Below are 24,292 nucleotides of genomic sequence, written 5' to 3'. Positions count from 1 at the left end.
CAGTTACTTTTCTTCTTGGGTGGAACTCATCATGCCTCAGTACTATATATATATATATATATATATATCTGTCAACAAAACATTGCATTGGAATTTTATTGTTCCTATCGGTCCTTCTGACATTGATTTCCTTGGACATTTTATTTATTGATGAGGAAGAGACTAATAGCAATTTTTTTTGCATCAAGTGATTGAAAGAACGTTCTTTCTCCATCATTGTTCACATCAACAGGTTTCTTTGTGAACAAAAATCTACCGCCACAGCAACACTTGCTTGCCTTCCATTTGGTTCGATATGGACCTCTCATCTTTAAGTCTTTCGCGTGAACTCGTTTGCGTATAACAGAAATATCTTTAATATAGGAAGTAAATAATGAATAAATATTTTGCATTATTTTAAATTCAGCAGTGATATTTGTTTTGAGGCAGATATGAAACTGATTTTGATACTAAAGGTAAGTATACATTAGAGCTATCTCCCTACTCTTAAATAAGTTATCTCAATGTACACAAAAAAACAAAATACTTTTTCGCAAAAAAAAATTCCAATAAACGTAAGTATACATTAGAGCTAGATCGATCTCTTTAGCCTCGAAGGCATATGACACAACCTGTTGGAGGGTAACTTGCATATTAAATCTTTTTACCTATTAAAATTGCATCAAAATCTAGGTTTTGTATCTATTGTTGAAACATATATGCCACTTTAATTATGTTTCTTGTAATTTAATTATTTTTTAACCTCTCTCTATATTTTTTAGCCCCATTAAAAAATGGCAACCTAAATATGATGTTTTTAATAATTTGATTATGATGATATGATTGTTGATAATGTCTTTATCAGATTTGATTTTGGGCTACATATGAAGGAGTCTAAAGATGTTGAGAAGATGGTTCAGGTATTCGTAAAAAGACAGAGTGGGGTGAGTGTTGAAGTAAAGTTATGGATGAATAGTAAATAACTGATATTGGTAATAGTAAATTAATAAATTTTATAATAGATTAGATTAAATATATATATATATATTTTATAATATGAGTAAAATATTTTCGTTTGGATTCATCATTATTATTATGCTTAGGTCACTGTCATATCATTTGGGTATGTTGCATGTAAATAAGTTGCTTATAGATGTTTTATAACTAGGCCATTCATTTACAAAATTTATGAATGCAACTAAATTTCTATGTGTTTTTTTTTATTTTTAAATTAATTCTAAGATTTTACTGTCAAGAATCTGAGTTAAAGTCTTTTAACCGTTGAAGCAACTGATATATTCATCCGTTACCCACTGTACTACATATATATATATATATATATATATATATATATATTACATGCAAATAGCCAAACATCTGCACTTATAATTAATATTAGAGATATTTTTACATATAAAATATTTTAAATTATTTTTGGGGCTTTTCCCTGGCTATTATTCCGTTTAATAATGGAAAAAGGCCAAGGGTGCTGTGAGACGAGACATCAAAAGGTGATTTCCCATTGTAATATAACCATTCCCATTACAAACTATATAGCTTCTCCATTGTCGGGACGAAAGGGACGTATGGACGGCGGAGAGGAGACCATGGGAGAGGAGGGCCACCCCACTGACCACCGTCAAATGTTCCACGTCCCACGTTTTACATCCAATCCAAAGGCCTCAATTAAATGAAGTCTTCCCTTGCCTTTTTTATCCGTGTTGAATACACCACCGTAACAAAGACATCAGCAATCATCATCGTCATCAAAAGTCGAAATCAAATCAGCGTTTTCAATACACATACGTATATATGTTTATGAGAAACAATTATTTTGTGTCAGCAAACATTTGCGTTTTCTTTTTTTCTTCTTTAAGATTCGTGCCATCAGCCGCACACCACGAGATCTTGAAGGCAAACCGACCACTTCCAAGGAAAAGAAGGATGAGGAAAAGTTGATTGCAGACTCGCCAGAATTCAACGCTTTTTTGCGACAAATGGAGACCATGCGATCCAATTCACTCGTTTGTCTCACCTCCCACAACCGCGTCCCGGATATATATGTACGCCCCTTCCACCTCCTACTCCACAACGAACCGCTCTTCTTCAGCCTGATCTCCTCCTCCATCCCTCCCTCTCTCGCGGCGCTGCGATCACGGCATGGCGTCGAGCTTACCGGCACCGAGACCTGGTCTCTTGTCACACGACGTTAGCGGGCGCCGGCGTCGGGTGTCGGCCAAGTCTGTCGCCGCATCCACCGTGGCGATGCGGCCTGCAGGCGCCGTGGCCGCGCCTAGCGTTGGGATCAAGCAGCACACGGCGGTCGCCGCCGCTCCCAGCAGGCCCGCGCTCGCTAGTATGTGGAGGGAGATCCAAGGCGCCGACGACTGGGAGGACCTCGTGGAGCCCCTCAATCCCTTGATGCGCGACGAGATCGTGCGGTATGGAGAGCTCGTCGTCGCATGCTACAAGGCCTTCGACCTCGACCCCGCCTCGCGGCGCTACTTGAACTGCAAGTACGGGAAGCGGAGCATGCTACGGGAGGTGGGCATGGTGGATTCCGGCTATGAGATCACCAAGTACGTGTATGCGACGCCGGACATCAGCATCCCGACGCAGAGCGGTACCTGCTGCAGCCGGTGGATCGGGTACGTCGCAGTGCCGTCCGACGAGGCGGTGCGGCGTCTGGGGCGAAGGGATATTCTGGTCTCCTTCCGAGGGACAGTCACCAACACCGAGTGGATCGCTAACTTCATGAGCTCGCTCACCCAGGCGCGGTTGGACCCCCACGACCCCCGCCCCGACGTCAAGGTCGAGTCCGGCTTCCTCAGCCTCTACACCTCCGACGACAGCAGCAGCAAGTTTAGCAGCGGCAGCTGCAGGGAGCAGCTGCTCTCCGAGGTCTCGCGGCTCATCCACAAGTACAAAGATGAGGAGCTGAGCATTACATTGGCCGGGCACAGCATGGGGAGCTCCCTGGCTCTCCTCCTTGGGTACGATCTCGCGGAGCTCGGTCTGAACCGGGACGGACTGCGGCAGGAGGTGCCCATCACGGTGTACTCCTTCGGAGGCCCGAGGGTGGGGAACTCGGGATTCAAGGATCGGTGCGAGGAGCTCGGGGTGAAGGTCCTGAGGGTGGTGAACGTCAACGACCCCGTCACCAAGCTCCCGGGAGTGTTTCTCAACGAGAACTTCAAGGTGTTGGCGGAGAGATACGAGCTGCCATGGAGCAGCTCATGTTACGCTCATGTAGGGGTTGAGCTAGCACTGGACTTCTTCAAGATGAAGAACCCTGTGTGCGTCCATGACTTGGATGCTTACATAGGGCTGTTGAAGTGCCCAAAGGTGGCGCAAGTGAAGAAGAATGGCGCTGATCTCCTCAGCAAGGCAAGGCGGTTTCTAAGCGAACAAAGCTTCGACACATGGCGATGGCAGGACGCAGCCATGCAGGTGGGCAACCTGGTGCAATCCTTAAGAATCTGAGGCCTGGAGGGACCATGAATCCATATAGAGAAGATGACACTCTAACCCTAGAATATTTGATAGGATTAGGAGGCGTATAAGATTACACATATACATTCTTTGATATGTTGTATATTCTGTAGTTTTTTGATAGACAGAATGGGATATCATGCATGCCGTATCTTCACATGAATTCAGCGAACAGCATTCTTCTCGTTCAAGCTCAAATTCCTAACACATATTAACAAGCTAGCTTCTCATCGGATTTGGTGCATTCAACTGTATAAATCACTGTCTTGCTCGGCACTCAACCTGAGTGTCGATCTTTTACACAGCAAAGAAGAGAAAAAGATGGATTAGTGTTCACGCCATCAAACTTCTGGTCTGTGTTTTCATACCACAAGTCTTCCATTACCTATATTGAATCTTAAGCTTTTGAATTGTCACCAAAATATTCTTAAGCTTTAGAACTTTACATAAAATAAGCATGGCTTTTGGTTTAATGTTTTTGAATCTTTCTCTTTAAAATTAGACGTGAAGAGTTCAACACTCTCATTTATTAATTCTGATAATGGACGTGAAGGATGCATGATAAAAACATTATTTCCAGAAAATCCCAAGAAAGAAAGTATCATAAAACCTTACGGCAAGGGTTTTCTTAATCTTCTATTGCTTGCTATCCTCCAATCTCATGATTTTGTCTACACAGTGAATAAGCAGTATTAAATGCTAAAATTGTCCTGTAATGGAGCTTCTTAACACCTTCTTCCCACAAAAACACGCAGGTCATCTTCTGAGTCTACGCATCCTTAGCTTTGTCAACTTTCTCTGCTGACCAATATGCTCATGCATGCAACTCATGTTGCCAACAGAAACATGTCTTCCTGTTCATAAGTGGGAACTCTTCCCTCTCTCTCTCTCTCTCTCTCTCTCTCTCTCTCTCTATATATATATATATATATATATATATCTTATTCACACTTGAGTACACACAGTCTCAACTGTCGCCCAGTAGTTTCCTTCACTTAGGTTCTTCAACGATCTCCGAGTAGGGTGCTGACGACAAAACTCCACATGTTTGGGTTTGGTTTTAGCCAATACAATCTTTGCGGCCGCGTTGGGGGACATTCTAGTGTTTGGGCCACCACTCTGTGCACCAATAGGATATCTCTCAATGGACCGGTAGTGCTGTTAGATGGCGACCGTAAGGGGTGTGTTCGGTGGGTACCGACCACATAAAATAATAACACGTGAAATGGCAGGGTTGACCGTTCTATCACACGATGACGAGGACGTGTTTTACGTCCTTGGCGTCGTGGCGTCGCGTATCGAGTAAACTGGGACGAAGGTCAAACCCCACGCCGCTTTATTAAAGAAAGCCTTAATTAAAGCGCAGCACTTTTTGCAGTGGCAAAAAGGAGGTGTTGAAACTCCAGTGTCTGATCTGGCAATCCATATAGGATCTCCTCCTCCTCTTTTCCTTTTCCTTTTCCTTTTCCTTTTCCTTTTCCTTTTCTTTTAGATGCATTGGATACGGAAGAGAACACTATGCGTGTAGCGGTGCAGATAAGTTTGGGTTTTCGTTGAGAGTATTATTATGGGTTATACTAGGAAATAAAGTGAGACTGATAAGTTCTTGTCATTGCAATGAACATCTAACCACGTGGATACGTTTGACGGTACGAACTATACTTTAGCGTGTGTTGTGCTAGAGAATTCGCTAGGACTAATTTGAGCTTGAGTGTTAAAATAATGCTAATATGTGATATCATTCTTCTCTTATCATTTTGTTAGAATCATTACAGGTTTTAAACTTAGGATTGATCTCTTTAGGGGATCAACCTCCTTGGAACTCTGTAGGGGTTCCTCCCTCCAAGTTGCTGCTCAAAGACTATAGAAAAGATTCATCTATTGCTTATCAAAAGAGGAGGAATATATGACTATTTATAGGGCTTCTAAACCCTAACTCCTAATAGGACTCCTACTCAATACTCCTACTTCTAATCAACTCCTAATAGGACTCCTACTCAAGACTCATATTCCTTTATAACTCCTTATTCTTCTCTAAGAAACAACCTCCTAACCCTAGTCGGCTCAAGTAGGTTTTACATGAATGTCCCTCTTAATTAGGATTCTCCTAGCTAGAGTCCTAACAGACCCGCCCTCTTCAAATCAGCCTTGTCTTCGAGGCTGACGATTCATGAATTTTGGGAATTTGATCTTCAAGTCGTCATAGTTCTCTCAAGTGGCATCTTCTGTTGGTAGGTTCACCCACTGTTGGTAGGTTCACCCACTGTATTAGCACTTTAGTACTTGGTTGGGTCTGGAGTTCTCCTTGGATAGTCATATTTGGCGGGTGGCTTTGGGCTGTCTCCAAGCACTTATTTACAACTTCTGTCTCGCCGTCGATTTGTGGGTGATATGCCATACTCCTTTTCAATTTAGTACCCTGCATATAGAATAATTTTATCCAAAATCTGCTCGTGAAGATGCAAGTAGAATTTATCATAAGCACAATGCGTCCCTTATAGTGTAATTTTTTTGAGTCCCAATTATAATGAGCCACGGAGCTTGGTGCTTCCTCCAAATTTTTTATAATCTTACTAGTCTCTGAATCTTCCTGCCATTCCATCTTAATATCCTCAAGGAAGTCGCTGGTCGGAAGTGAAATGGTCGAAACTTCAGCTTGCTCGGGTAGCTGCGAAAGCGCATCTACAAGAATATTCTCTTTCTCCTTTTTGTAAGTTATTTCATAATCAAATCCAAGAAGTTTTGTTACCTATTTTTGCTACTCAGGGGATGATATCTTTCACTCCACAAAGTACTTGAGGCTTTTATGGTCGGTTTTAATTTGAAATCATCGACCAATCAAGTAGGGTCTCCACCTCGTTGCTGCGCGCACAATGGCGAGCATCGTCTTATCATATATTGACTTATTTTGATATGAGGGAGATAATATCTTGCTAGTGTATGCGAATGGTCGACCATCTTGCATGAGAATGGCTCCAATTCCGACCCAGATGCGTCGGCCTCAATAATGAAGGGTCGGTTGAAATCTGGTAGTGTTAGCACCGGCGTCGTCATCATGGCTACCTTAAGTTTGTCGAAGGAAGCGGAGGCTCTGTCCAACCATTGGAAGACATCTTTTTCCAGTAAGTAAGTGGTGCATTGATCTTTTCATAGTTTTTCATGAACTTGCAGTAGTAGCCTATTAAACCCAGAAAGCCATGTAGCAATTTTATGTTTCTCGGGGTCGGCTAGTTTTGCATTGCTCCAATTTTGAAGGGGTCCACTGGTACACCTTCCTCTGATATGTTATGCCCAAGATATTCCACCTTCTGTTGAAGAAAGCAAAAATTCATAGTGGTTGTTGTGTGTTCAAAAGGTGGTTTTCGGTATGCCTTCTTCGCACCCTCGTATTTGATGATACCCAGATCAAAGGTCCAGCTTTGTAAAGATTTGTGCTCCCTTTCATCTAGCAATTCATCTACTATTGGAATAAGGTATTTGTCCTTGATGGTTATGCCATTGAGAGCTCGGTAATCAATACATATTTGCCTTGTTCCGTCCTTCTTGCGTACAAGTAGCACCGGTGAAGAGTAGAGGTTGCAACTTGACCGAATAACTCCTGTTTCGAGCATTTCTTTTACAATCCTTTCTATTTCATCCTTCTGGAGATGTGGATACTGATATGGCTGAGCATTTGCTAAAGATTTGCTTGGAAGGATCGTTATACAATGATCATGCCGACGAGTAAGAGGTAGGTTGCGCGGTTCGTCAAATATATTTGAAAATTCAGCAAGCAAAGGAAGTAGATTTGGATCTTCAAATTATGTTGGTTCTCCCTTAGTTTGTTGCTCAAGTTGTACCAAAAAGCCGCTGCATGCTTTATGCAAAACCTTCTCCATTTGTTGTGTGCAAATCGTTGTTATGTCGCCCCCACGTTTCCTGTGCAATGTCACCTATTTCTTCTTAATGTAAAATTTCATAATTAGTTTCATAAAATTCCAGGAAATATCACCTAATGTCGTCAACCATTTAATTCTGAGCATGACCTCATGATTGTTAAGAGGGAGAAGGAAGAAATCTGTAATTATCTCTTGGTCCTATAGCAATAGTTTCTCCTACGGGCGCTTACGATCACAATTCAAAATCCGTCCGCCGATGACCTTAACATCAAACCTGCAGCGATTCTTGATAGGTAATGCTATCCGAACAGCAAGCTTATTATTTAAGAAGTTAGTAGTACTGCCCGTGTCGATGAGAACAGTGATCGGTTGTTGTTTGAGAAGGCCTCCAACTTTCATCATTTGCGGGTTTGAGTAGCCGGCTAGTGCGTGTATTATAACGTCAGTCGGTTGTGGCTCTTCTTCCGCATATTCTTTATGTTCAAGGTTCTCTTCTAAATGTTCAATGATCTCTTCTTTTATTGGTTCAATCATTAGAAGTCTCTCTTTCATCGTTTGCGGGTTTGAGTAGCCAGCTAGTGTATGTACTGTAACGTCGGTCGATTGTGGCTCTTCTTTCGCATCTTCTTCGTTATGTTTAAGGCTCTCTTTTAAATGCTCAATGACCTCTTCTTCTACTGGTTCAATCAAAAGAAGTCTCCCTTTTCTACAACAATGCTTGTAACTCCACGGCTCGTCGCAATGCCAATATAACCGCTTCGTAGATTGCTCCCGAAGCTCTTCTCTTGTCAACTTCTTTGGTGCAGGGACTCGATCGACAGTAGCGGGGGCTGAGGGCTTCAATATTACTGGTTGAGGAGTGACCCTAGTCCTCTGAGCTTCATGGTTCAATTGCTCCTCTTGATGTCGTGCGAAAGAGATGGCTGCCATAAGCGTATATTGTGCTAGTCATAGGTGCCTAGCAAGCCAATCACGTGAGTGATGACACATGTGACTTGATACAGAATCTTTTTGCTTATTAAATTTTGGCATATATCACTTTATAACTATTGCATATATGCATATATATTGTGATGACCTTGGATTTGTACAAAGGGAATCGGATCGTGATGAGATCACGATAATGAGATCGATTCACCTTTAAACACATATCCTAAATAATCCCGGTCATAGGTTACTCGAGAGGGACATCGTGATAACTGGACAGACTGGTGTGCTGTATACCCATCCATATGATGGATGCAGTTGGTCTCATAGCTGCTCGTGTAGGGACACTAGGGATACAGTATAGGTGCTCATTGGAGAATGAGTTCACTGATTGATCCGCTTATGGAATGTTGGATGGTTGATGATGCCTTATTGTCAGACAGCGATTCCGTAGTCCTAGTGGTATATCTGGTCCTTAGACTTGAGACACCAAGGATGTCCTGTATGAGTGATCCACTCTTTGATACCAGACTTATAGGTTTGGCTGTCCCAGATCTAGTACAACTGGTCATTGGGAGTGGTAGTCGACCTTACGAGGGCTATTGAGTGTCGATAGAGGATCATCTACTCTCAGCGTCATGAGAGGAATATCATATGTGTTCTTGCTCAGACAAATCCCTAGCCAGGGTCATTCGGGTTGAGAAAGAAAGAGTTCTCCAGGAGAATCCGATTAGAGCGAGACTCGAGTAGAAACCTATGGGTCTGACAGCACCATGCTCGATATACGGTCTCTGGGATATTAGATGGATGAGGGACTATAGGTACACGGTAACTGAGGATAGACAGGTCCAATGGATGGGATTCCCCTGTATCGTCTAGGGACTACGACGTAGTGGCCTAATACGTCCGTAGTCGATGAGTCAAGTGAATTATTACAGAGATAATAATTCACCGAGTTAGAAGGAGTTCTGAAAGGTATGACTTACGACCAGCTTGATATTGAGCCTAGAGGGTCACATACATATGGTAGGCATTGCGATAAGTAGAGGTTCGGATATAAGATATCCGACGGAGCCCTTGTCTTATTAGATGCAGATCCAATACCCACTAGGGGAGGACCCATTAGGGTTTGACAGGGGACCTCTATAAATAGGAGGGATTCAGAGCCTCATAGGCTAGAGCCTTTGCTTGCCTTTTCTATTCTCCTCTCCCTCTCTACCTCAGAGCAGACCTAGAGTTTTGAGGAGCGTCGTCGCAACCCTGCTGTGTGGATCACCGCTAGAGAGGAGGACGCTTGACCTCCTTCACCCTCTCCTAAAGATCTACAAGGAAACAAGGATATACGATCTCCTTAGGTAACACAATCTACTTTATACGCAGTTTTAAGTTTCGTGGATTTTGCACACCAATCTTCGCACGACGACGAACATCTCTTTGGGAATCGGGGATTTTGTTTTCTTGTTCTTCCGCTGCGCATATGGTGGCGGCGGCGGCAGCAGTAAGAGGGAATTAGGGTTTTGAGCAAAATGATAGTTTTGCCTTTGTGAATTTGAGAAATTTCAGTTTCTGTCTTTTGTCCAAATTATGAAAATACCCTTAGGAGTTGGGAAATTCCCTACATGTCCCTGATTTCAGAAAATATTAATTAATTAAAAGGTTTAGTTGATTATTATTTTTATTATTATCTAGTAGTCCTACATGATGATGATTATTTATACATGTGATGTATGATGTGTGGACGGATGATCATGAACTGTGTTATGTGTGTACTTGTGATTATTATTATTGAGGTCTACGAGCCTCCATTATATTTCTCATTTATTGTCGGGCCTGCGTGCCTATGATTAAGTTATAATCACATGAGGAGGCACAGCGGGAGTGTGGATGCGATAGCGGGACCCACGAGACGGACGATCGTGATGCATGAAGATGCATCAAGATGTCGACGGAACCGACGAGGACGAGATGGACGATCATAGGGCATGGAGATGCACCGTTGCACACATATATCTTGATGTGAGTGATTAGGCCTACTGGCTTGGGCCTAATCATATTAGGTTGTGGTCCATGATCATCTAGTGTGATTGCTTATACACATACTAGATATGTATATATATTTACATGCGATGTAGATATATATTAAATATGTATATGTGTGACATGTCATATTAGGAGACCAAATCATAGAAACATCTCTCGATAATATTAAGTCGGTAAACGTGAGGCAATTAGATTGACCCACGTGGCCTTCCATCGTTATAAGTAGGAACCGATTCCCGGTGTAGGTTGAGTTGGTCGAGTCCCTCGAGACTCACCTATATCACGATTCGCTATCTTGCTTACGACATAGAGATGTCACCGGTGACCTAAGGGCATGGTATACTTGGTCCAGTCCCTCGAGGGTATATCATCAAATCAGACTCATCTTGTAACGAAGGTGTTGACTTAACCGAGCATCATGGTTGGTCGAGTCCCTCGAGGCCATAGTGATTCGGAGGCCGAACAGGACGGGAATCACAAGGAGTTGTGGTCTGCAAGAGTTGCCTACCTTTTAGGCATAGTGTGATTGGTCGAGTCCCTCGAGGTTATACTAAGACGCTGATTGGATCCTGATCCCCACTAGAAGTCTGCCGGAGACTTCCGTTTCACGTGTTGAGGGTGTCGCGTGACTCGTTAGTAAAATAGTGGGAGCATATTAAGATAGAAGTCCATATCTTGATAGTTTATTTCTTGCAAAATCTGCATGTTATTCATTTCTGCTGCATCTTTATTTTCAGAAAATGTCGCTTTCAAATCCCTTACGTGGCATACTTGATGTCAACCGCCTCACTGGTCCAAATTATACGGATTGGCTCCGTAACTTGAGAATTGTTCTCACAGCGGAGAAAATCGTGTACGTCCTTGATACAGTGATGCCTACGCCCGAAGAAGGGGCAAGCGAGGATGAGATCGCTCGCTACGTGAAGTACATTGATGACTCCATCTTGCTCAGTGCTATATGTTGGGCTCTATGACTCTTGAGTTACAAAGACAACATGAAAAGATGGATGCCAGATTCATTCTCCTACATGTCCGCAAATTGTTTGAGGAACAGGGAAGGACTCAGCGATATGAGATATCCAAGAGCCTCTTCCGTGCTAGGATGACTTAGGGGACACCGGTTCAGAACCATGTCCTAAAGATGATTGAGTGGATAGAGAAACTCACAAGTCTAAGAATGATCCTAGAGGATAACTTGTGTGTGGACATTGTGCTTCAGTCCCTACCAGATTCCTTTTCACAGTTCATAATGAATTTTAATATAAACAAGCTTGAAGTGACTCTCCCAGAGCTCCTCAATATGTTGAGGGAGGCAGAGAGTACTATTAAGAAAGAGAAGCCAGTTCTCTACACTGGTGAGACCAGAAAGAAAAGGAAAGTAGAAAGGTCTCTTAAGAAGGGAAAGGGCAAGGGCAAACCGGGTAAAGCAATGGTTGCTAAGAAAGACCTAGCAAAGGACAAAGGACAGTGCTTTCACTGTGGTAAAGATGGGCATTGGAAGAGAAACTTCAAAGAGTACCTTGCAGAAAGGGCGAAACAAAAGCTTGATAAAGCTTCAGGTACATTCATGAATGTAAATATGTCCAAGAGGAAACGAGATGAGATGAACAGTGCATACCTATGGCATTGTAGGCTAGGTCACATCCATGAAAGAAGGATTCAAAAGTTGCTAAAAGATGGATCTCTAGATCCATTCGACTATGTGTCATATGCAACTTGTGAGCCTTGCCTTCGTGGAAAACTGACCAATTCTTTATTTAGTGGAAATGGAGAGAGAGCCACTGAGCTGTTGGAACTCATACATAGTGATGTATGTGGACCAATGTCAACTCATGCCATTGGTGGTTACTCCTACTTCATTACATTTACTGATGATTTCTCAAGGTATGGATATATGTACTTAATGAAGTACAAGTCCGAGGCCTTTGAGAAATTTAGAGAGTATAAGAATGAGGTGGAGAACCAGACTGGAAAGAGTATCAAAACTCTTCGATCAGATCGAGGAGGTGAGTACTTAAGTACATAGTTTACTTAGTTCCTCAAGGACCATGGGATATTATCCCAATGGACACCTCCTTATACATATCAGCTCAATGATGTCTTTGGAAGGAGGAATCGTACGCTATTAGATATGGTACGGTCCATGATGAGTTTCGCTGACCTACCCATCTTATTCTAGGGATATGCCCTAGATACCGCAGCTTACCTTCTGAACAGAGTTTCAACTAAGTTGGTAGTGTCTACACCATATGAGATATGGAAAGGGAAGAAGCCTGATCTTAAGGTTGTTAAGATTTGGGGCTGCCCTGCCCACGTTAAAAGATACAACCTCGATAAGTTAGAATCAAGGACAGAGCAATGCAAATTTGTGGGATATCCCAAGGAAACTTGTGGGTATTATTTCTATCATCTCGAGGACCAAAAGTCTTTGTAGCTAAGAGAGCAATGTTCCTTAAGAAAAAACACATTCTTGGTGGAGACAGTGGGAGAATGATAGAGTTGAGCGAGGTTGGAGAACCAAGCTCAAGTACCACTCTACAGCCCGAGTCTGTTCAGGTACCTAATACACAAGTTTCAACTTTACGCAGGTCTGATAGAGTATCCCATCATCCTGAGAGATATGTGGGACATATTAGAGGAGAGGATGTTGAGGATATTGATCCTTAGACCTACGAGGAGGCTATTATGAGTATAGACTCCGGAAAGTGGCAAGAAGTCATGAATTCTGAGATGGATTCTATGTACTCCAATAAGGTTTGGAACCTAATTGATGTGCCCGAAGGTATTGTACCCATCGGTTGCAAGTGGATCTTTAAGAAAAAGATCGGAGTAGATGGAAAGGTAGAGACCTATAAAGCAAGGCTAGTGGCTAAGGGGTATCGTCAAAGGCAAGGTGTTGACTACAACGAAACCTTCTCACCCGTAGCAATGCTAAAATCCATCAGAATTCTATTGGCTATTGCAGCACACTATGATTATAAGATCTGACAGATGGATGTGAAAACCGCATTCCTCAATGGGAACCTCGAGGAAAAGGTGTATATGATGCAACCTGAGGGATTCGTGTCCAAGAATTGCCCAGATAAGGTGTGTAGGTTGCTTAGATCCATTTATTGACTAAAGCAAGCTTCCCGAAGTTGGAACATAAGATTTAATGAGGCAATCAGATCTTATGACTTCGTTAAGAACGAAGATGAGCCTTGTGTGTACAAGAAGGTAAGTGGGAGCACTATCACCTTTTTGGTGTTATATGTGGATGACATCCTAATCATTGGGAATGACGTAGGAATGCTATCCACAGTAAAGGCTTGGTTATCTAGACACTTCTCCATGAAGGACTTAGGGGAAGCATCCAATATCTTGGGGATTAGAATATATAGAGATAGATCCAAGAGGATGCTTGGCTTGTCCCAGTCCAGGTACATAGAAACCATTGTTAAAAGGTTTGGCATGGAAAATTCCAAGAGAGGTCTCATACCAATGAGACATGGGATATCGCTTTCTACGAGTATGTCCCCAAAGACTCCAGAAGAAAGGGTGAACATGGATATGATACCTTATGCCTCAGCAATAGGGTCTATCATGTATGTCATGCTATATACTAGGCCTGATATAGCCCATGCTCTGAGTGTCACGAGCAAGTATCAAGCGAATCCAGGCTTGGAGCACTGAAAAGTAGTAAAGTGTATCCTTAAGTACTTGAGAAGGACTAAGGATTTTTTACTAGTATATGGAGGTAATAGCCTTAAGGTTGAAGGCTACACAGACTCAAGTTTTCAGTCTCATGTCGATTATAGCAAGTCGAATTCAGGGTATTTGTACACCTTGAATGGAGGAGCAGTGTGTTGGAAGAGTTCCAAACAAGATACTACTACTGACTCGACCACAGAGGCGGAGTACATTGCTGCATCAGATGTAGCAAAGGAGGGAGTCTGGGTGAATAAGTTCGTCATAGATTTGAGAGTCGTGCCGAGTAGCGAGGAGCCGACTTCCTTATATTGCGACAACTATGGGGCAATTCCTCAAATAAGGGAACCCGGGTCTTATCAAAAGTGTTCTGAGTAGGTTCTAGCTTATCAAAGAGATCATAACCCGAGGAGATGTAGTAGTGGAAAGAGTTCCATCCGAAGATAACATTGCAGATCCATTGACAAAGCCATTGTCTCAGATTGTCTTTGAGCGTCACAGGGGTCTGATGAGGATCAGACACATAGGTGATTGGCTTTAGGTCAAGTGGGAGATTGCTAGTCATAGGTGCCTAGAAAGCCAATCACGTGAGTGATGGCATGTGTGACTTGATACAGAATCTTTTTGCTTATTAAATTTTGGCGTATATCACTTTATAACTATTGCATATGTGCATATATATTGTGATGTCCTTGGATTTGTGCAATGGGAATCGGATCGTGATGAGATCACGATAATGAGATCAATTCACCTTTAAACACATATCCTAAATAATCCCGGTCATAGGTTACTCAAGAGGGACATCGTGATAACTGGATAAACTGGTGTGCTGTATACCCGTCCATATGATGGATGCAGCTGGTCTCAAAGCTGCTCGTGTAGGGACACTAGGGATACAATACAGGTGCTCATTGGAGAATGAGTTCACTGATTAATCCGCTTATGGAATGCTGGATGGTTGATGATGCCTTATTGTGAGATAGCGATTCCGTAGTCCTAGTGGTATATCTGGTCCTTAGACTTGAGACACCAAGGATGTCCTGTATGAGTGCTCCACTCTTTGATACCAGACTTATAGGTTTGGCTGTCCCAGATCTTGTACAGCTGGTCATTGGGAGTGGTAGTCGACCTTACGAGGGCTATTGAGTATCGATAGAGGATCATCCACTCTCGGCGTCATGAGAGGAATATCCCATGTGTTCTTGCTCAGACAAATCCATGGCCAGGGTCATTCGGGTTGAGAGAGAAAGAGTTCTCCGGGAGAATCCGATTAGAGCGAGACTCGAGTAGAAACCGTATGGGTCTGACAGCACCATGCTCAATATACGGTCTCTGAGATATTAGATGGATGAGGGACTATAGGTACACGGTAACTGAGGACAGACAGGTCCAATGGATTTGATTCCCCTGTATCGTCTGGGGACTATGGCGTAGTGGCCTAGTACGTCCGTAGTCGATGAGTCAAGTGAATTATTACAGAGATAATAATTTACTGAGTTAGAAGGAGTTCTGACAGGTATGACTCACAGCCAGCTCGATATTGGGCCTAGAGGGTCACACACATATGGTAGGCATTGCGATGAGTAGAGGTTCAGATATGAGATATCCGACGGAGCCCTTGTCTTATTAGATGCAGATCCAATACCCATTAGGGTTTGACAGGGGACCTCTATAAATAGGAGGGATTCAGAGCCTCATAGGCTAGAGCCTTTGCTTGCCTTTCCTATTCTCCTCTCCCTCTCCACCTCAGAGCAGGCCTGGAGTTTTGAGGAGCGTCATTGCAACCCTGCTGTGTGGATCACCTCTAGAGAGGAGGACGCTTGACCTCCTTCACCCTCTCCTAAGGATCTGCAAGGAAACAGGGATATACGATCTCCCTAGGTAACACAATCTACTCTATACGTAGTTTTAAGTTTCGCGGATTTTGCGCACCAATCTTCGCACGACGACGAACATTTCTTTGGGAATCGGGGATTTTATTTTCTTGTTCTTCCGCTGCGCATATGATGTTGCCCCCAAGATTTCCCAACATATGGTTGTTGCGCTTTAACTTCTCCTCGGATCTCTGGCTTCAAGCCCTCAATTAAGGTCCTCAATAGCTGTTTTTGAGACTAATTATGAGTTTGATTAGATAACCTTTCAAACCTAGTTTGGTACTCCTGAATGGTAGAGGTTTGTCGGATCTTTGCTAGTTGTCCGTCAATATTCTCGTAATCGGTTGGTTTGAAGCGGATCAGCAGTCCTTCTTTGAATTGTCGCCATGAAAGGACTCCATAAGTATATTCAAACTAGTCAAACCACTGTATGGCATCCCTTTCAAGATTTATAGCTGTAATTTTCACCTTAGATGCGTCCGCGGTTTTGTGGTACCAAAAATATCGCTCCGCACGCGAAATCCAACCAATCGGGTCTCCTTCTTCCCATCTAGGGAAGTCCACCCTCATGCGTGGATAGTTGGGATCGATCATAGAACCTCCCCTCTTTTGGAAGTCATCTCTTCGGGCTTGGTGCGATTGGGCAGAGCTCTCTCCTTGATGTGATTTCTTCGGGCTTAGTGGTCGGCCCAATCTGAGTTCAGTAAAGAGTGTCCAAATCGTATCCTCCATTCGTGCCTCAAAGGCTTCGAATTTAGCATTGATTGTCTCCTCAGATGCCATAGTATATGCCTCCAAATATGTGATGTTATGATCTCTCTTTTGTTATTGGGTTAAAGGCGTGTATAGGTTGAGAGAGGTGATGGTCAAAAGGGTTGGTGGATTGGTAGATGTAGGCTGCGGTTTAGGCTTGTTTTGTGGCTATTTTGGGTGTAGTTTGAGGGTGTGGTTTAGTAGAGTTTTAGGGCTATGGATGAAAGTTTTGGATCTATGGTAGATGGTAGCAAAGGTTTGATAGAAATAAGTGGAAGTTGCAGCAAGTATGTGCTGTCTTGTAAGAGTAGAATTGTCGTCGAAGAAATAACGGTTTCTCGACATAATTTCTACCAAAAACTTGAGAGAATCGAGGAGGGAATTGATAGCAAAATTATAGTTTATATGACAGAATGGATGTCTAATTTAATTAAGAAAATTTTGGCAGTATAACAGCAAGGAAATTGGTGCAAGTTGCGATTGTAGAATTCTCGTCGAAAAATTTTAGCAGTATACGATGAAAATTTGCAGCAACAAAAAATCATTTTTAGAGATAAATTTCTTAATAAATTAATCTTAGATGGAAGCTAAGATGATCTATGAAGTGTATAAGAAATTTCATTCAAAAAAGATTACAAATAGATGGGTTAAGGCAATAATATGCGGTTGAAATTTTCTATAGCATAGATTTTCAAGTGTAGCAGATTGGACATAAAATATCAGTAGTTTATATTGAGAATTTTTTAATGAAACCAAAGGGAAATCTAGCAAGATCAAACAGATGATGCTATGCGGTTGGAATTCTACAATGTATCTTTCGTCATAGAGATGAAAACTTTGTGACAAAAAGTTTATGCAGCAATATAGGAATAATTTTTATTTTTTTTTTGATTTTTGAATAAGGATAACTAAATTGCAGCAGCAGTAAGGGAGGAAACCAAAACCTGTTGTAATTCACGGGGAGATCAAAGGATGATCCGTGGTGGTGGAGATGATGGCGGAATTCGGCGACGATCTTTTAAGCAATTATGAGAATTGCTTTGGATGGTTGTGGAGGGTTGATAGATGGCTGTGGAAGGGCAGTGAGATGCCAAGAATGCTGCTCTGATACTAGGTGTTAGAACCCTTACAGATTCTAAACTTGGGGTTGATCTCTTTAGGGGATCAACCTCCTTGGAACTCTATAGGGGTTCCTCCCTCCAAGTTGCTACTCAAAGGCTGCAGAAAAGATTAATCTATTGCTTATCAAAAGAGGAGGAATACATGACTATTTATAGGGCTTCTAAACCCTAACTCCTAATAGGACTCCTACTCAAGACTCCTATTCCTTTACAATTCCTTATTCTTCTTTAAGAAACAACCTCCTAACCCTAGCCAGCCTCTTCACCTCTTTAATAGGGGTCGGCTTAGGTAGGTTTTACATGAATGTCCCTCTCAATTAGGACTCTCCTAACTAGAGTCCTAACATATTTTAGATAAGATTATGATATATTTTAAAATATAATCTAGACTATAAATAGGAGTGTGATCTCTTTTTAACGAGTACCAAATCGGGGGAGCAATAAATGAGCTGCAAAAGTATAGGTTTAGGATTGTAATTAGGTTTCTTTAGTGAATTTTTTTTATGTTTTTAGTTATTTTTTTTTTCTATTGGTGCTTGGCTTTTTAACACATCTTTTTTTTTTATCCTAATTCCCAATAAATAGTATTAGAACCATAATAATTTTTTTTTGTTTCTGATTAAAGGAATAGTACAAGTGTTGTCATGCGATATTTGTCCTTAGCAGTCCCAATATTTAGAGGAGATAATTATTTGATTTGGAGTGCAAAGATGAAAATTTAATTTAGATGACAAGATCTACGAGAGATTATTGAAGAAAGTTATGATGTAACTAGAACCAGATCAAATAAAAGATGTACATGTCCTTTATTCCCTTCCACAAGTAGTTGACGAGTCTTGGAGCAAAAATATCAATGACAACTCTAAGGTATTGACTATTAAGCTCCAAACTTTTTGAAGAAATTTTGAAAGTTTATTTACGAGTGAAAGTGAAACTATGCAAGCTTATTTTTCAAGAGTTATGAAGAGATGAAAAGATATGATGAATTAATTTTTTTATCAAAAAAATATTAAAAATTTAAAAAAGTCTCTCGGATAGATATGATCATGCAGTTGTTGCTATTGAAGAATCAAAAAATTTATCTAAGTTATATGTTAGTGAAATGCTTAGTTTCTTAGAATCATATGAGTATATATTGAACAGATTTCAAATTTCTTATATTGAGCATGTCTTGCAAAGTAAATTAAATGTTTTCAAGGAGGAAGGAAAAAAAAAATGATGCGAGAGGTAATCAAACAATAAACTTGATGATCAAAATCAAAGAAACATCCAAGATAATAGTCAAAGTTATTATAAGATGAATATTCAATGTTATTATTATAAAAAGTATGATCATATTAAAGGATTTTATTATTTAGGAACACAACATCTGCAAGCTAATTTTGTACGAAGGGTTGATAAATCTAAAAATTAACTTTTTACATGTCAATCTACCAATGCTATACAAAATAAATGAGATTTTATAATTAAGGTGAAGTAGGAAAATGAACTCAAAACGGTTCAATGTTTATAGAAATATAGATTATGAAATGACTAGATTATGATATATCTAAAAATTAACCTTACTTATATTGATGAAGATGGTGATATTATAGCAATGGATGATGATGATGAGTTTGTATGATACAATTATTAATCAGTGTTTCAATCCTCTTAGAATTAGTGATAAGTTGAAATCTAATGCTGGTGTTAAGTCAGATTTGAATAAGGATAATATGTGCTCTATGACTTTAGTATTAGACCTTATAGATATAGAATGAAGAGTGAAATCGTAAAGATAAAGAGAACACACATCTCAATTAGTAACATATAATGTCTATTTATATAGTGAAAGAGAGGATTTTTCTCAACTAAGCAGCGAAATCTCTCATCTGCAATGCAGTTGAGAAAATCTCTCTGTTATCATGCCCCCGCAAGATCAAGCTCTTGTGAAGGATATCGATCTTGGACCGATCTTGGACCGATGCAACAAATATAGTTTTCAGGCTAGAGGCTTCGTGAGTGAGTCTGCTAGTTGATCAACCATATGAACATAAGATATGAAGTTGACATCTGACAACTTGATCTCGCATGAAGTGAAAGTCGATAGCAATGTATTTCATGTATGAGTGGAACACTAGATTGACGCATAGGTAGGTGCTAGTCATAGGTGCCCAGCAAGCCAATCACGTGAGTGATGGCACGTGTGACTTGATACAGAATCTTTTTGCTTATTATATTTTGGCGTATATCACTTTATAACTATTGCATAAATGCATACATATATTGTGATGTCATTGGATTTGTGCAATGAGAATCGGATCGTGATGAGATCACGATAATGAGATCGATTCACCTTTAAACACATATCCTAAATAATCCCGGTCATAGGTTACTCGAGAGGGACATCGTGATAACCGGATAGACTGGTGTGCTGTATACCCGTCCATATGATGGATGCAGCTGGTCTCATAGCTGCTCGTGTAGGGACACTAGGGATATAGTACAGGTGCTCATTGGAGAATGAGTTCACTGATTGATCCGCTTACGGAATGCTGGATGGTTGATGATGCCTTATTGTCAAACAGCGATTCTGTAGTCCTAGTGGTGTATCTGGTCCTTAGACTTGAGACACCAAGGATGTCCTGTATGAGTGCTCCACTCTTTGATACCAGACTTATAGGTTTGGCTATCCCAGATCTAGTACAGCTGGTCATTGGGAGTGGTAGTTGACCTTACGAGGGCTATTGAGTGTCGATAGATGATCATCCACTCTCGGCGTCATGAGAGGAATATCCCATGTGTTCTTGCTCAGACAAATCCCTAGCCAGGGTCATTCGGGTTGAGAGAGAAAGAGTTCTCCGGGAGAATTCGATTAGAGCGAGACTCGAGTAGAAACCGTATAGGTCTGACAGCACCATGCTCGATATACGATCTCTGGGATATTAGATGGATGAGGGACTATAGGTACACGGTAACTGAGGACAGACAGGTCCAATGTATTTGATTCCCCTGTATCGTCTGGGGACTACGGCGTAGTGGCCTAGTACGTCCGTAGTCGATGAGTCGAGTGAATTATTACAGAGATAATAATTCACTGAGTTAGAAGGAGTTCTGACAAGTATGACTCACGGCCAGCTCGATATTCGGCCTATAGAGTCACACACATATGGTAGGGATTGCGATGAGTAGAGGTTCGGATATGAGATATCCGACGGAGTCCTTGTCTTATTGGATGCAGATCCAATACCCACTAGGGGAGGACCCATTAGGGTTTGACAGGGGACCTCTATAAATAGGAGGGATTCAGAGCAGCCTTTGCTTGCCTTTCCTATTCTCCTCTTCCTCTCCACCTCAGATCAGGCCTAGAGTCGACGCAACCTTGCTGTGTGGATCACCGCTAGAGAGGAGGACGTTTGACCTCCTTTACCCTCTCCTAAGGATCTGCAAGGAAACAGGGATATACGATCTCCCTAGGTAACACAATCTACTCTATATGCAATTTCATGTTTCGTGAATTTTTGCGCACCAATCTTCGCACGACGACGAACATCTTTTTGGGAATCGAGGATTTTGTTTTCTTGTTCTTCCGCTGCGCATGTGATGTCGCCCCCAAGATTTCCCAACAGTGGTATCAGAGCCAGGTTGTTCGTGCGAATGATTGGTTTTGATGTTGTGTTTAGGAAGAATATTGACCTCAAAATCGTTGACGCAAAAGCGAGAAAGGGCAGTAACAGTTGCTGCCCTCGATCTGCGTGCGTGAAGCGCAACCGAAGGCGGGCAGCACAGGGGCTGCGTCTGCAGTAGCCGGCCGGCGGCCTGCTTGCAGCAGGCTTGCTGCCGGCGGGGCTGGCAGCCCACGGGCAGAGGCTGGCAGCCCACGGGCAGGGGCTGGCAGCCCAAGGAAGCAGCGCCTGCCGCCGCAGGGCAGCGGCGCCTGCCGCCGCTGCTCCCGCGGGCGAAACCCCCCCACAGGGGCGGCCGCCCGGCGGGACAGCACCGCCTGCGGAGGCAGCGGCGCCCGAAGGGGGCGCCCACCCGCAGCGGCATCGCCGCCAGCGGGCGTGCCGCCCGCACAGGTAGCCGCCGGCATGGTGGCGGCGGCGGCAGCAGCGAAAGGGGGAAAGGGCATTAGGGTTTTCTGGGCAAAAGACATTTTTGCCCCTCCGAATTTGAGAAATTCCAGTTTCTGTCTTTTGTCTAAATTACGAAAATACCCCTATAAATTCAGAAATTCCCTACATGTCCCTGATTTCAGAAAATATTAATTAATTAAAAGGTTTAGTTGATTATTATTTTTATTATTATCTATTGTCCTACATGATGATGATTATTTATACATGTGATGTATGATGTGTGGACGGATGATATGAACCGTGTGATGTGTGTACTTGTGATTATTATTATTGAGGTCTGCGAGCCTCCATTATATTTCTTGTTTATTGTCGGGCCTGCGTGCCTATGATTAAGTTGTAATCACATGAGGAGGCGCAGTGAGAGCGTGGATGTGATAGCGGGACCCACGAGACGGACGATCGTGTTGCATGGAGATGCATCAAGATGTCGACGGAACCGACGAGGACGAGATGGACGATCATAGGGCATGGAGATGCACCGTTGCACATATAGATCTTGATGTGAGTGATTAGGCCTATTGGATCGGGCCTAATCATATTAGGTTGTGGTCCATGATCATCTGGTGTGATTGCTTATACACATACTAGATATGTATATATATTTGCATGCGATGTAGATATATATTAAATATGTATATGTGTGACATGTCATATTAGGAGACCAAAGCATAGAAACATCTCTCAATAATATTAAGTCGGTAAACGTGAGGCAATTAAATTGACCCACGTGGCCTTCCATCGTTATGAGTAGGAACCGATTCCCGGTGTAGGTTGAGTTGGTCGAGTCTCTCGAGACTCCACTCTTGCTCAGTGCTTTATGTTGGGCTCTATGACTCCTGAGTTACAGAGACAACATGAAAAGATAGATGCCAGATCCATTCTCCTACATGTCCGCAAATTGTTTGAGGAACAAGGAAGGACTCAACGATATGAGATATCCAAGAGCCTTTTCCGCGCTAGGATGACTGAGGGGACACCGGTTTAGAATCATGTCCTAAAGATAATTGAGTGGATAGAGAAACTCACAGGTCTAGGAATGGTCCTAGAGGATAACTTGTGTTTGGACATTGTGCTTCAGTCCCTACCAGATTCCTTTTCACAGTTCATAATAAATTTTAATATGAACAAGCTTGAGGTGACTCTCCCAGAGCTCCTCAATATGTTGAGGGAGGCAGAGAGTGCTATTAAGAAAGAGAAGCCTGTTCTCTACACTAGTGAGACCCACTAGTGAGACCAGAAAGAAAAGGAAAGCAGAAAGGTCCCTTAAGAAGGGAAAGGGCAAGGGCAGACCAGGTAAAGCAAAGGTTGCTAAGAAAGAACCAGTAAAGGACAAAGGCCAATGCTTCCACTATGGTAAAGATGGGCACTGGAAGAGGAACTGCAAAGAGTACCTTGCAAAAAGGGCGAAACAAAAGCTTGATGAAGCTTCAGGTACATTCATGATCAGTCTCCATTTGTCAGACTCTTATGATAACACATGGGTATTGGATACCGGTAGTGCTTATCATATATGCAATTCGTTGCAGGTTCTAGCAAGGCCTAGGAGACTAGAGAGAGGCGAGATGAACCTCAAGATGGGTAATGGAGCAAAAGTTGTTGTATTAGCTGTTGGCGAGGTCTCCCTACATCTGCCTAGTGGAGCTTTTATTGCATTAGATGCATGTTATTTTGTTTCTTCTATTATCAAAAACATTATCTCCATTTCATGTTTAACAGTTAGTGGATATAAATTTGTTTTTGAGAACAATGGTTGTTCGATATTATTAGATGATAAGATCATCACGAAAGGAACATTGCATAATGATTTATTTATGTTAGACACTACTCCACATATCATGAATGTAAATGTGTCTAAGAGGAAACGAGATGAGGTGAACAGTGCATACCTGTGGCATTGTAGGCTAGGTCACATCCATGAAAGAAGGATTCAAAAGTTACTAAATGATGGATATCTAGATCCATTCGACTATGTGTCATATATAACTTGTGAGCCTTGCATTCGTGGAAAACTGACCAACTCTCCATTTAGTGGAACTGGAGAGAGAGCCACTGAGTTGTTGGAACTCATACATAGTGATGTATGTGGACCCATGTCAACTCATGCTATTGGAGATTACCCCTACTTCATTACATATACTGATGATTTCTCAAGGTATGGATATGTGTACTTAATGAAGTACAAGTCCGAGGCCTTTGAGAAATTCAGAGAGTATAAGAATGAGGTGGAGAACCAGACTGAAAAGAGTATCAAAACTCTTCGATCAAATCGAGGAGGTGAGTACTTAAGTACAGAGTTTACTCAGTTCCTCAAGGACCATGGGATATTATCCCAATCGACACCTCCTTACACACCTCAGCTCAATGGTGTCTCTGAAAGGAGAAATCGTACGTTATTAGATATGGTACGGTCTATGATGAGTTTCGCT

General features: G+C 42.1%; 1 protein-coding gene across 1 annotated transcript; it reads left to right on the top strand.

Moving 5' to 3' along the window:
* Window positions 1-2,139: 2,139 nt before the first annotated feature.
* Window positions 2,140-3,515, top strand: LOC135611743 (galactolipase DONGLE, chloroplastic-like). Its single transcript, XM_065107388.1, has one exon. It carries the CDS (start codon window positions 2,140-2,142, stop codon window positions 3,460-3,462), a length of 1,323 nt encoding a protein of 440 aa, XP_064963460.1. The 3' UTR covers window positions 3,463-3,515.
* Window positions 3,516-24,292: the final 20,777 nt, after the last annotated feature.

The sequence above is a fragment of the Musa acuminata genome, chromosome BXJ2-5 (genome assembly GCF_036884655.1).
Source record: "Musa acuminata AAA Group cultivar baxijiao chromosome BXJ2-5, Cavendish_Baxijiao_AAA, whole genome shotgun sequence".
NCBI classification, from domain to species: domain Eukaryota; kingdom Viridiplantae; phylum Streptophyta; class Magnoliopsida; order Zingiberales; family Musaceae; genus Musa; species Musa acuminata.
The sequence above is the reverse complement of the archived record's forward strand: the minus strand, read 5'-3'. Positions and strand labels throughout refer to the sequence as shown.

Coding starts and splice junctions, on each gene's coding strand:
- LOC135611743 (XM_065107388.1), top strand. CDS start 2,140: ATGGCGTCGAGCTTACCGGCACCGAGACCTGGTCTCTTGTCACACGAC.